The 14,254-nt window shown below is 47.3% G+C and overlaps 1 protein-coding gene across 1 annotated transcript; it reads right to left on the minus strand.

The window, feature by feature from the left end:
* Window positions 1–4,033: 4,033 nt before the first annotated feature.
* LOC306816239 (class I histocompatibility antigen, F10 alpha chain-like) lies at window positions 4,034–14,154 on the minus strand (the record flags this gene model as incomplete). Its single annotated transcript, XM_079332712.1, has 5 exons — window positions 4,034–4,131; window positions 12,953–13,138; window positions 13,237–13,341; window positions 13,434–13,706; window positions 13,896–14,154. The coding sequence occupies 5 exons, from the start codon at window positions 14,152–14,154 to the stop codon at window positions 4,034–4,036; spliced, it is 921 nt and encodes a 306-aa protein (XP_079188838.1).
* Window positions 14,155–14,254: the final 100 nt, after the last annotated feature.

Genomic DNA, 14,254 nt, shown 5'->3' on the forward strand with positions numbered 1-14,254 from the left:
ACATGGCTAGGCAGATCTTGGCCACAAATATGGAGTCAGTCACAATGTTAAGATGTTCTTCTGGGAACTGTCCGCATGCTAGCACTACGGCAGCTGCTTCAAGTTGTTGGACTGAAAGCACGGGGTCGGTTGTCTTGACACACTGCCATTGTTCTCCTGACTGCCATACTGCCGCTGTGGTAGAGGTCAGCGACGATACGTCCATGAAGATGGTTGGTCCTGCCTGTGGTCGGTCGATTATCTTTGGTGGGAGGTTGATGTTGATGACTGTGAGCAGCTGAGTCCAAGGGGGTTTTGCCGGGTAGTGAATCTCTTCTCCGAAGCCTGCAAGGGCCATGGCTAGGTATTTGGATACTGTTGTCGACTGTGCAGAGAGCTGTTTGCGGTAGGGCAAGTATATTGTGGCAGGTTCGATGCCCAGATGTCTTAGGGAGAGTTTCCTGCCTTTCATGATGAGGCTGCTGAGGCACTCAACTCCTGCAGAAAAAGCACGTGACGGTTTCCCCAAGACCACCCATTGTATCGGTTGGGCTTTGTCGGGGATTCCTTGGGCTAAGGCTCCCACTCCCCTCTTTTTTGTAAAGAGAACATACAGATCGATCAGTGCACTTGAATCCCATCTGGTGAGCGTGCTCACTGACATCTGGTGTTCGATGAAGTTGAGGAAGCTTATCGCTTCTGTTGTCAGGGTTTTCTGTTTACATGGGTTCTTTCCTCTCAAGAGGTCATTTTGAGGGTCCATGACCTTGGGAGGAATTAGGACAATGTTGCGGAGCCACTGCAAGGACCCTACCAGCTGCTGCACGTCATGGAGCGTCTTGATGTCTCGGCAGATTTTTATCTGGGGAGTAGTTACGTAGGAGCTTGTGATTCCCACTCCTAGGAAGGTCACGCACGGTCCCTTTTTTATTTTTGTGCTCGCTATTTCGAAGCCATTTGTCTTTAAGGTCTTGGAAATGGTTGACACCAGCTGGTCCACTTGGCTTGTTGATGATGTGGTGATCTGGATATCGTCCATGTACTGGATGATGGTCACAGTCAGATTGCTCTGCTGGACTGGTGCTAGCGCTCGGTCTACTGTGATCTGGCAGATGATAGGGGAGTTGATCATTCCTTGGGGCAACATTTGCCAATGAAAGTGTAGGTTGGGCCTCTGGCTGTTTGGAAAGATGATAGATTCTCTTGTCCACTTCCCGCAGGTCGTGCAGGAGACGAAAGCCTTCACTGGACCATTTAGGTATTATGAAGATTGGGGTGTTCCATGGGCTCGTGGAGGCTTCTTTATGATTCTTGTGTAGCTCACGGCCAACTAGCTCAAAAAGAGCAGTCATTTGAGGGTTGGACAAGGGCCACTGTGCCACCCATACCGGATCGACTGATTTCCAAGTTAGTTTGATGGGCAATGGCGGTTATGCGACAGTGGCCCTTAGAATAAATTTATCACCCTAACATCTAGCATGGCTAGGGCATCTCTCACCAACAAGGGTGGGCAATCAGACATAACATATGTTATAAGGGTGATAGTCCTTCCTGGTCCTCTCTTGGTGCAGAGTGTTATTGCTATCAGTCGGGTGCTTTTGCGGGCTCGGGTCATCCCTCCAACTCCGCTCACCATGGGGGTTTCTTCTAGCTTCCATGATTAGAGGCCAGTGTATGTCTGGGATGACGGTGACTTCTGATCCTGTGTCCACCCAAAAGGGAAGGCAGAGGGCTGAGTTGTCGAAGTTGTTGCAGAGACGACACTCTGCCCACACGATCAGTGGGTGCTTACCCACCTTCACAGCAAAGTCCACCCATGGGTCTTGTTCCTTTGCTTTCATGGCCAAAGCCACCCAGACGCCTCGTCCCCAGGGAGCTGTTCTGGGTAGTCCTGAGATGCGGATTGGTTTAATTGAGCTATTTGTTGGGCGACAAAGTTGGTCATATCTTGAGGGGGTAATGGGCGTGGAAGCCCCCTGCCCCATTGAGGGTTGCTGTAGCTGGGCCATTGCATGTTGCAGGAGGGAGGGGGCTGGGTACGGCCTGGCTGCCCCCTCCCCTTCCCATTTCCCTGAGTCTTGGATCTGCATTCCTTAGCTAAATGCCCCTTCTTTCCGCATGCCCAGCAAGGTCCCCTAAGCTTCCCCTGGCATGGCGGAGCAGCTGCTGGTGGGCGTCCTGGCTGGGGGCAGTTTACTGCTACGTGGCCTGCCTGGCCACACTTGAAGCATGCAATCCCACTGATTATTGCAGTGAGAACTGCTGCCTGGATGGGAGTTAGGTGTTCTTCCTCTGCAACATGTCTGATCATGGTTGTGAGATTGGACCCAGGTGGCAGTGATCTTAAAATGTCCTTGGTGGCTGAATTGCATTGCTGGCTTAGGCAGTCTGCAAGCACAGAACCCTTCGCATCTGAAGGTAATGCAGAGGAATCTAATGCTGCCTGAAGACGGTCCACAAACTGAGTGAAGCTCTCACTCTCATTTTACTTTATGGTGGACCATGGCGATGGTTTGGCTATTACTTTAGAAGCTGCACGAATGGCTTCTCGGGCAGCATGGGTTGTTGTCATGACCTCATGGGCCCACAGGCCTTCTGCCTGTGCTTGTGGGGTGATCATGGTTGGGTCTGTGCCCATTAGCCTCTGTATGCTGGAGCCCTGAAGTGGATGGTCTGCCCCTGTTACTAAGGCTAGCTGCTTTACACAATTGTCCTCCCATTCTTGTTTAAAAATGATCATCCCCACCCCATCAAAAATTAGTCAACAAGTCTGTTTGATATCAAAGAGGAGCATGCCATCACCTCCAAAAACACTATCAATGAGTGTGGAAACCATAGCAGAATCAATTCCCCTGTCCGCAATCGCTTTGACAATTGCCTGCACATCCTTCGGGTTTACCGACAAGTAGGTTCTTTGATTTCCACCTGCCACCCCCACTTGAACCAGGAACATAAGAGTGGCCGATGGAGCCCACTCTGCGCAAGCTATTTTTATTTTCCACCAGTCTGTAAGCGGGGTTTGATCTTTCCCTGATATCCTTTTAACCCATGCAGAAGCGTTGCTGCTAGTGATTTTATATGCCGCTGCTCCCTTTTTGTTACAGCCTGAATCATGTCAGAGGTGTCGGAGTAGTCTTCTGACCACCTTCCCAACCGCCTGTCCCAGCTTGACTCAGAGTCTGAGCCGGAAATCGACTGGCTGGACACTTCCAGGCTGCTGAGCCTTTTTCTTGGGCTCTGCCCCCACCCCTTCTTCTGGTGGTCAGGCTCTTCTCCCCCCCTGTGCTCTTCCTGCCTCCTGCTGGGAGAGGTTCTTCCCCTGTAAGGACCTGATTTAAAATGAGCTCTTTGATTGGTCTTAAGCTCCTTCTGGGGGGCCATCCCTCCTTCCTGCTCGCCTGCGCTGGCACTGTGCCACGAGCCTTCTGCATATCCGCCACCTGCATCACCAGTCCACCCCCATCACATGCTCCGGCGCCATTTTCAAATGCATATGGTGGGGGTGGCTTTTTATCAACCGCTTCGGATTCCGAGATTATAACTGTGTTCCGCGCCTCCTCTGCTAGCCCCTGCCAAAATGTCCGCACGCGCTTCTCCACCTCCGATGGTGGTGAGTCCTGTCCCGGGGGTTGTGGAGGGGGTTCCGGGGTCCGCGCGTCAGCGCTCCCGAGCGGTTTGGGCTCCTCTGCAGTTTGCGTGGCTGCCCTGACCCCCAGCTGCGGTGTGGCTAATAAACAAGTTCGAGCAGCTCTCCAGGTCTCCTGCTCTTGTTGAGCCCTTTGCAGAGCCTGGACAAATCTGCCCCACGATTTGAGGGTTTTCACTGAGCCTGAGGACATGGTTTCCTCGGCCAGAGCCCTTGCGCATTTGTCCCGTATCTCCGGATGGAGAATTTCTACGGGGCTTTCTATAGCCCCTCTCTTTATCAGTCTCGGCACAGCGAGAATAAAATCCTTGTTTACACTCTATGCCCCACTGTGTGTGGATATCACTTATGACCTTCGCGACAGCTTCCATGCCCCTCGCTGGTCCGGGGACGTCTCCCCACACTGCACTAGACCAGCTGTGCAGCCGCCGGGTTTTCATCCAGGCGATCCCCGAACCCTGGGCGGTCTCCCGGGTTTTGGCACCACTTGTTGCAGCGGCCTGGTTCTGGATTAAGCCCGGCACAGTGGCCCAAACCCCAGGGCCACTCGGTCCATATGCTCCTGACACCAACTTGGTGGACAGCAAAATGGTGTTTATTGAAGGGTCACAGGGGTTTTTATAACTTGGGCAGTTAGTGTCATTTCCTTCTGCTCACATCTGGCTGGGTGAGACCAGGCAGGGGCCTGTGAGGGGGGAAGGGGTCCTAACTGGCCATACAGCTCAAATTCTTCCGCACGCATATCCCTAACTCTCCACAATTTAGTGCCAACCAAAATGCGATAGTGGGACAGAGAGAGAGGGAGAGAGAGAGAGAGAGAGAAAGGGGAGTCGGGATTATAGCTACCAAGACTAGCAGACGAATCCTCGTGGAGCCAGCCAATAGATGTCTGTTGCCATCTGGGGAGATCTCAGGGGTCTCCTCTGAGAAATTCACTTTTATAGTCCTTTCCCAAAGCGAGTGGCTTCTGGCCAAAAGGTGGAAGATTTATGGACTATTGCATGTGGAGCTCATTACCCTGAGGAACAGGTGAAAACCAGATGTTTCAAGGCACACAACAAACCATCTTTGTTGTTATGAACACACACAAGGCAGCCCATACTGACCAGTCCATTGTTCTTCCATCTGTGGGAGCTTTGTTGAGTAAGCGCCCCGTGACTAGTTGTCATGAGAAACCAATCCTGGTAGGCATCACCTGCTTTTCACAGTCACTTGGCGTTCCTGCCATCCCTGGCCAGCGCAGGCCTCAGGCGAGGGTCGTTGGGCAGAAACAGACGAGAGGCTCACACGGACTCTCACATCACCCCGTGACCAACGAGCGTCGCTGAGAAACTCCATCAGCATGATGTTGTGGCGTTGTAGCATCTTCAGGACCTGCCCTTGGTAGCACATCCCAGGAACAGGAAAAGGGAAAACAAAAAACTGGGGATAAGAAGGAGAAGGGAAAAGGAAAAGGAAAAGGAAAAGGAAAAGGAAAAGGAAAGTAAAAGGAAAAGGAGAAAGGGAAAAGGAAAAGAAAAGGAAAAGGAAAAGGAAAAGGAAAAGGAAAAGGAAAAGGAAAGAAAAGGAAAAGGAAAAAGGAAAAAGGAAAAGGGAAAAGGAAAAAGGAAAAGGAAAAGGAAAAGGAAAAAGGAAAAGGAAAAGGAAAAGGAAAGGAAAGGAAAAGGAAAAGGAAAAGGAAAAGGAAAAGGAAAAAGGAAAAGGAAAAAGAAAAGGAAAAGGAAAAGGAAAAGGAAAAGAAAGGAAAAGGAAGAAAAGGAAAAGGAAAAGGAAAAGGAAAAGGAAAAGGAAAAGGAAAAGGAAGGAAAACAAACAGGAAAATAATAAAGCAAAATAATCACAACAAAATTGATTAAAATTCAAACAAATCACAATGATATTAGCTAAAATAACTTTCAAACAATCAAAATTAATCAATAAAATAACATCCAAACAATTAAAATTCAAACAATTAGAATCAAAATTAATCAAAAACATTCAAACAAGTAAAATTCTAACAATTAGAATCAAAATTAATCAATAAAATAACATTCAAACAATTAAAATGAAAACAAATCAGTATCCATTATAATATGTTTCATGATTAAAACAATTATTTTCCAAAACTATTTTAATCAGAAGCTTAACATTACTAAAACTGATCATACTAATCATAACCAGTAACAAACAATTCTAATCAGTTTGCTGTTAAAGGCCTGACTTTCACTGCTCGTGTAATTTGTCTGGTGTCAATAACTTTAGGGGTATCTTTAGCAGATGGAGTAGTGATCAAATTATGTGCTTCCATTGTTGATGCCAATTGTGTCAGCCATTTTACCATTCTCCAATTCAGGATGTATAGAATGACTGACAAAACAAAACTGATTAAAACCAAAATCAAAAGCACAACAATGGGATGACACAATTTGTTTAGGATGCCGGGAGCAGTAGGTGACCACCCAAAAAGAGTATCCCACCACCTGAGTTCAGCATCCCCTTTTACCATTTCTAAAACCCGATGTATTTCTCTCACATCGTGATGAACTGTCACCAGGGTCTTCTGCCCATTTTTCTTGATTTTTTCCAAGATCCCAATTAAGTCCTGGTGAAGCAACAATTGTTTAATCAAAGTGAGGTTCATCCCGATGGGAGCAGGCACTAACTGATGAATCAGTGTAAAACTGGATTGCAAAAGGTGATAAGACATGACCGGAGCAGTATAGGAAAAGTCACAGCCCATGATCGTGGTAAAATTACAAACACAAAAATTTAAATTGTTTTTTAGATTCACTGTTACATTTTCTACAAACACTAAGTTGCAAGCAGTTCTTACACACACACATCCATTTCCTATGTATACCAGCACTGTTGCAGGAGTCTCATCAAGGTGTATTTCAAAATGACAGATATTTTGCTCTGTGTCTAAACAGATGTCTTGGGCCACAATGGCATTGCTTTCACAAATGAAACCTAGTTGCTCCCGAACAACACAAGATTCCAAATTAACAGTTTGCCATTTCTTACCAATTTGACGGGCCCATTATCTGTGCTCGAAAGGATAGAGAATAGTTCCATTGTGATTCAATCCTAATGCAATGATGGGGTGTATCAAATGCACTGAAGCATTGTGTATTGTCAACACAAAGGCTGTGGCTGTGTTTGTGCTGGGGTTGTAGGTAAAGTTTACCAGATTCCACCAGGACTGAAACTTCCTTTCAAAATCATTAGCATTGTCCCAAATTATTGTCCGGATTTTAGTAGGGAAGATGCCTTCTTCCCCTTCCCTTATAATTGAGGCAACAACTGTTTGCATCCAAAGCTGTGCCTGGATACAGCTGAGGGCTAAGGAGGTGTTGTTTTGAGCAGTACCAAGTATCAATTTGTGATCATTTACATTTGCCTTTTCCCAATCTGGTAAAATGTTTGATAATAACCACTGTTGAGTCCCCAGGGCTGTTAAAGAGGACTGCAGAGGTTGTTTCAATTTGGTCAGGTCTCTGGTGGTGGCAACCAATTTGTTCATTAATAACTCTGAATCAATGCTATTTAAAATTCCCAATCCTGTTCCCACAACGCTGGTTATGTCTCTTGTTTGTTTCTTGAAAGAATCATCCTGGTTTTGCAACCAGGTTGTTTGTCCACGCCAAGAAAAGGTGAACAAGCTGGCTGAATTACTGAGACATTGTTTTGCATTGGCAAATTGACTTGTTTGAAAGACCATGCCGAATTAAACAATATTTTCTTTTGGCTGGTTTTCTGAATTACCCAAGGTCCAATTTCAAAAATGTTCAGGCTCAGTATAACAGGTGGTTGGGTAGTAGGTGTTACAACATTGACATCAAGTTCTCCTTTATATTTTGTATTGTTTTTCCCACACATAATTTTTTGGAAAAATTGTACAACAGTTTAACTTTGATTTTGAATTTTCACAAAATAAAACACAGCTGTAAGGTTCTGTGCTGTAACTGTATACAGGTTCGATGAGGAATTCAGCAATTAATCTTCACATTCCATGGCGTTATTCTGTGAAAAGTAAACACAACAGAATCTGCCACAAAGAGGCAGGAGGTTAAAATGATGGAACTATGCAGACAGAAATTCTGTTAACTTCCGAATCATTTTGCTGCCAAGAAGGAAGCCACTTTGTACCTCCTTTAAACACAGCATGAGTCAGTGTAGTTGCAAACAAAGGAGGCACTGCACACTTTAAGCTGAAAAACATCCCAAATAACCATCAGCTCTCCAACTCAAGAGTCACCCCGTCCCCCAGCAATAATTTGTTCAGCAGAAGCATTAGTGAACAAAGAATTAGTGAACAGAGATTGTTTGGGGGAGAAAGCAGAGGCTACTTTAATTACTGAGGCAGGTTTGTCATTGCTGTTGCCCAAGTTCTCAGTTTCTGTTATTGCCAGATTTTTTACAGCTCCTTCTGTTAATGTGGATTTCTGGGTCACCCTGTCAAGGGGGACAGTCCCAAGTAGTGGCTGTATTGAAAAACTTCACTTCCTGAGAAGGTTTTTGAATTTTCTCTGAGGCAATTTGCAAGTCAGGGCTTTCTAGGTGGGAAATTATTTTCTGTTGCACATCCCTCACTTCTTCTTTTTCTTCTTCTCCTATGAATACATCATCTATGTATTGGTACACAGCTACAGTGTCACGTTTGGGTTTTTGGACTGGCCATACAGGAGAGTTTTGCAAGTCTTGTATAACCGGTTTGGCACCAGAGCGAATAGGGTATTGTTTTACATTTACAGGTAATTGCATAGGTGATTTATAGCCAGCAGTGAATTGTATTTCATGTATAATTTGCAAGCAGGCAGCTTTGTGAATGTTTTCTAAGAGTTGGTCTGGGGTGCCAGTTATGGCTAGAGGATCACCTCTTTCTAGGGGGCTAAGTCCCCCAGCCTAGTAGGCTGCACGCTGTGTCAGAGACCACGGAACACGAGAGTTTCCAGTTGTTAGGAAAACTCCAGGCCCCCAGTACCCACTGGCCTCTTGTTCACTTAATTTAATTTGATCTCCTTCAGTGAGTGAAACTCTAAAGACATACTCGGTCTCAGATTCTTGTGGGAGACATGAGTATTCTTTCTTTAATTTGGCCAATTCAGTAGCAGTGTTTGGTATTTCTTTGGAGGTTATGTGGGGGTCAAAATCCTCGTCGTTCAGGTATCTATATTTAGTTTTAACAAGAGGTCTCATTTTAGAGCAGCAATTTTCCCCACTATTTTGTATGTGTACTAGTTCTCTCTGTGGGTATATCTGCTTTATGTGATATGTTTCCTTTTCTTCTGTGTCATTAGGTGTATCTGCATGTTGTGAGGCATGTGATAGTTGTAGTTTTCTTTCCTGCTCTAGCTAGCTTTGCAGAGTTTCTATCTGATTTGTTTTCTGTTCTAGTTGGTTTTCCAGTGTTTCTACCTGATTTGTTTTCTGTTCTAGTTGGTTTTCCAGAGTTTCTACCTCATTTGTTTTCTGTTCTAGTTGGTTTTCCAGAGTTTCTACCCAATTTGTTTTCTGCTCTAGTTGGTTTGTTTTCTCCTGTAATAGCTTTTGCAAAGCTTCCACTAGGTTTTGCAAGGAGTCTATCACTGCACTTTCCTCACTTACTCATTTAAAACGAGATTCTACAGCAGCTGAAAGACGAGCACCTAGAACTGAGCAAAGTGTGGTTTTATTTTTCTTGCTCAGTTTGAATTTTATTTCATGTTGCAAAGAATGTATCCTATCAATCACATTTTCTAAATTAAGCCAATTACTGTGTGCCCAGTCTTCCCCCCGTTGGGAGGGTCTGGCATTATACATAGCTAGTAAAGCGTAAAATGCAGTTTTATCATTTTCAGACATTTTTACGAAGGGCCCAAAACGACTCTCAGGGAGACACACTTAAAATTACACAAAAAGCACAGCTGAAACTGTGAATCCCTTCTCTTCCCTGGAGTGAGTGAAGAGACACACTACTTGGGAGGTACTAACTTAACTACAAAAACCACTTGTCTCTTCGCAATCCCAAGTAGTCAAATACAATTAATAATTATACAAAAACTGTAACCTTTGAGTTATGATTATGTGCAAGGGGGGAAAATCCACTTCAGGGAGGTCAACACTTGTCACCCAGACTTCTGCTGGGGACAACCCCCTCTCCTCCCTGGGTGGCTGAGGGTACCAAACCGCTTGGGAGGTTCTCTTAAGTTGCACAATGGTTGTCTCCTCAACTACACCAAGCAGCTAAACAACAAAAACCACAAGTCCCATCTTTTGCTCAGTTGAGATCCTTTCAAAAAATTCTCCAATAACTGAAATGGAGTTGATCATCCACCTGGGTCTGGGTGCAGATTGCGGGAAGAACCCAATACCACCTCCCTTGCTTTCTAACACTGTTCAGTCCTTACGGCACTGACATGCTGGGTGCGGCTGAAATGGCACAGGTCTTCCCCTGGTACAAAGTGCACAGAAAACCCCAACTCCTCCAGTATTGGGAATCCAATTGCCGACTACGCCAAATAATGTCATGATCCGCCCAACACGAGCAGGAGTCATGATGGGTTCTTTTATGGATCTCAGAGCACAAAAGACACAGCAGGGGACAAAACCAGTTTATGTCTGTTGCCGTCTGGGGAGATCTCGGGGGTCTCCTCTGAGAAAGTCACTTTTACAGTCCTTTCCCAAAGCGAGTGGCTTCTGGCCAAAAGGTGGGAAGATTTATGGACTATTGTATGTGGAGATTGTTACCCTGAGGAACAGGTGGAAACAGGACGTTTCAAGGCACACCAAACCATCTTTGTTGTCATGAACACACGCAGGGTAGCCCATACTGACCAGTCCATTGTTCTTCCATCTGTGGGAGCTTTGTTGAGTAAGCGCCCCGTGACTAGTTGTCATGAGAAACCAGTCCTGGTAGGCATCACCTGCTTTTCACAGTCACTTGGCGTTCCTCCCATCCCTGGCCAGCGCAGGCCTCAGGCAAGGGTCGTTGGGCAGAAACAGACGAGAGGCTCACACGGACTCTCACACAGTCCCAGCAGGTCTTGTCTGTCCCCACGATGAGCAGCCAGGGAGTGGAGGTTTTCCAGGTAGATGCCGGTGGTGCACCAGAGACATCCACAGCCCGATCTGATCTCACAGCCATAGATCTCCTGGCTGGCTCACCAAATGAATGGAAGAAAGGACTCCCCAGCTAATGACAGAAAGTGGTATGTTTATTGACAGCACCAGGCAGCACATGGACAGTAACATCCCAAAGATGTGTGCAAAATTCACGGATTTTCTGGCTCTCAGTTTATTCACAAGAATCTTACATATTCATAATTACCCAATATGCCTCTACATATGTATTAACTAACCTCGCCTAACCGCACTTCATATTAACATGAGCTCAGAGTCCTTTTGTGCTTGTGCAGTCCTTTGTTCAAAATGGGTCAGTGGGTCCTGAAATGGGTTAGTGGTCTTCTAAGATGAAATCAGGGATGTCTTCCTCACGGTAAACTTTCCATCTTTGTCTTGTTGGCAGGCTCTCTGGTCCCTTGGCCACAGTCCAAACTCCCCAGCCAGTTTCTGACTGGTTTTGGGGCCCAGGTGCAGTTATGGTTTCTTCACGTTTACAATGCCCTAACCTCCCATCCTGCTTCTACAAATACAATAAAGTCAAGCAAATTATTTATTGTCTTAGCTCTAACTAGTTCCATCTGCTAATAATTAGCCCTTCTACTCTGGTTCTATTCCTCTTGCTAAACTCTTAATTAATATATATTCCTTTTATCCTTCTAACTATACTCTTAACCCTTTTAATTCTTCCAGACCCTTGATTCACCCTGACCTCTCCCCCCGTCCCACTGCCCCTCCAGGAGCCTGACGTGGCCAAACCCTCCTGGGGACACCTCAGAGATGAGACACAGAGTGGGAAATGAGTCCTGGGAGGTAGAGCCAGGTGTGGCTGGCAAGTCCCAGTTCAAGTCCTGGTGTCCCCATCCCAGTTCCAGGTATCCCCATTCCCATTCCTGTTGTTCCCATCTCTGTCTCTGCTGTACCTATCCCATCTTGGTGTCCCCATCCCTGCTCCCATTTGTCCCCATCCCTGTCCCCAGGGTCCCCATTTCAATTCCTGGTCTCCAGAGAGGAATTGCTGGCCACAGGAGGAGGGAAGCCGGATTTTTTTGCCCCAGGAGGATTTATTGCTCAAACCAGGATAATTTCACACCAAAACTAAAGCATTGGGAATATTTGTGGTTCTTGGCTTTAAAACACTGGAGAATGGGAAATTGATCTGTTAGCAGGAGCTGTGGGTGGGTGGGAGCAGCGAGGATGAGCTCTGCTGGCAGCTCTCGGTTTCCTGGGAAGAGGGAAGGGGTTGGATCCAGCTCCGTGGATCGCTCAGGCAGTGACTTCTGCTGGGATGAGAGAGGGTCACAGTGTCACCCTGTCCCTGTCCCCATACCACAGGATGGACCTGGCTAGAGCCCATGGAGAGCAGAAGCTGCTCTGGAATCCCACCTGAGCCTGCTCCAATCCTGCCCCATCCACCCGGCACCAACTGTGCTCCATTCAAACCATGCAATACCTCTCTATCCACTTTGCCCCAATCCTGCTCCATCCATCCCACCCAACCTTGCCCCAAAGACCCTGGCCCAAACCTTCTCTGGAATGCCAACATGATCCCTCTCCATCCATCCGGCTCCAATTCTGCTCCATCCATCATCCATCCATCTACACATCCATCCATCTACGCATCCATCCATCCATCTATCCTCCTGTCATCCATCATCCATCATCATCCATCCATCATCCATCAATCCATCATCTATCCATGATCCATCCTCTCATTATCCATCATTCATCCATCATCCATCCATGCATCCATGCATCCATGCATCCATGCATCCATCCATCCATCATCCATCCACCATTCATGCATCTATCCATGCATGCATCCATCCATTCATTCATCCATCCATCCATCCTCCTGTCATCCATCATCCATCCATCCATCCATCCATCCATCCATCCATCCATCCATCATCAATAATCCACCTATGATCCATCCTCCTGTCATTCATCGTTCATCCATCATCCATCCGTCCAATCATCCACCCATCATCCAGCCATGCATCATCCATCTATCCATCCATCCATCCTGCCCCATCCATCCTTCATCCATCATCCATCCATCCATCCATCCATCCATCCATCCATCCATCCATCCATCCATCCATCCCAACTGATCCTGCTCCAGAATCCAGCCCTGATCCCATGCCACAATTCAATCTCATCCTGCTCTGGACCCCTCCTCTGATCCAGAATTCCTCCCTGATCGCAATCTGTCCACCCTGTCCCAATCCCCCTCTAGAATCCCACCCTGACCCCACTCCATTCCTGCAGTCATTCCCTGCTGAAAGAGAACATCCATGAGATTCCAGCAAGGATCACACACTGGGATTAACCCCAGGATCCATCCTGGGATCCACACGGAGGGGATCCAGAGCTGGATCCACCACTGGTACTCACTGGCTGTAATGATGTATCCCTTCCCGTCCTTTTTCCCTGTGGAAAAACAGTGAGATCAGTGTTGGTGGCACAGGATTCCCAGAACGGTGCTGGGTGGATCTGTGCCCCTTCCTGATCCCCATCCCGTGTGTTACCGGATTGGCGCTTCCAGATGATGAATCCAACGAGGACAATGAGGATGATGATGGCAACAATGGACACAGTGAGCACCACAGTGAGATTCCCACCAGATGTCGGCTCTGGGAATCGAGGGATGGTGAGGAGGGGGAGGGGAATCCCCATCTGGGAATTCCAACTCCCCAGTTCCCACATTCCACATTCCCAGCCTCACCCCAAGCGAAGATCCCGGGCTCCGACATTCCGGGATGCTCCACCCGGCACCGGTACTGCTCCCGCTCCTCCGGCCGCGCCTCGATCCTGGCCCAGGTGTGGAAGGTGCCGTCGCTGTTGGGAACGACCCCGCCCCACTCCGTCTCCTGATCCCGGATTTCATCCCCCTTCATCCAGTTGACTTCGATGGCCTTGGGGTAGAATCCGTACGCGTGGCAGGACAAGATCAGTGTCCCGTGTTCCTCTTTTCCAGACACATGGACATCAGGGGGCTCTGGAATGGGATAATGGTGAGAGACATTCATGGAATTCTATGGGAATGGGATGGGGGTATGATCTGCCCATGGAATTCCATGGGAATGGGATGGGGGTGAGATTTGCACATGGAATTCCCACAGGAATTACCCTGTTCCCAAGTCCTCCATTCCCAAATCCCACACTTCCACAGGAATTCTGCTCCCACCTTTGCGGTCCAGCTCCTTCTGCCCATATTTTACATATTTCTGGATCCACTCCGGGCATTCGTGCCTCAGGTAATTCATCCACCTCTCAGCCTCGTTCCCATCTTCCCAGCGCCTCCTGGTGACCTCAGCAGCGCTGTCGGCCGCCACGAATCTCCTGGATTTCAGGTCAAAGGAGATGTAATCCCATCCATCGTATCCACCCCGGTAAGATCCACGGATGCTCCCGTCGGACAGGAGGTCACAGCCGTAAATTTGCATCCTCGTGCGGGGATCTGGGGGGATTGTACCCACAGAGGCTCATGGAATTGTGTCCCAGCCCCACAGATCCCATCCCAGCCCTATAGATCCCATCCCAACC

The sequence above is a fragment of the Erithacus rubecula genome (assembly GCF_903797595.1).
Source record: "Erithacus rubecula genome assembly, contig: scaffold_456_arrow_ctg1, whole genome shotgun sequence".
Taxonomy (NCBI): domain Eukaryota; kingdom Metazoa; phylum Chordata; class Aves; order Passeriformes; family Muscicapidae; genus Erithacus; species Erithacus rubecula.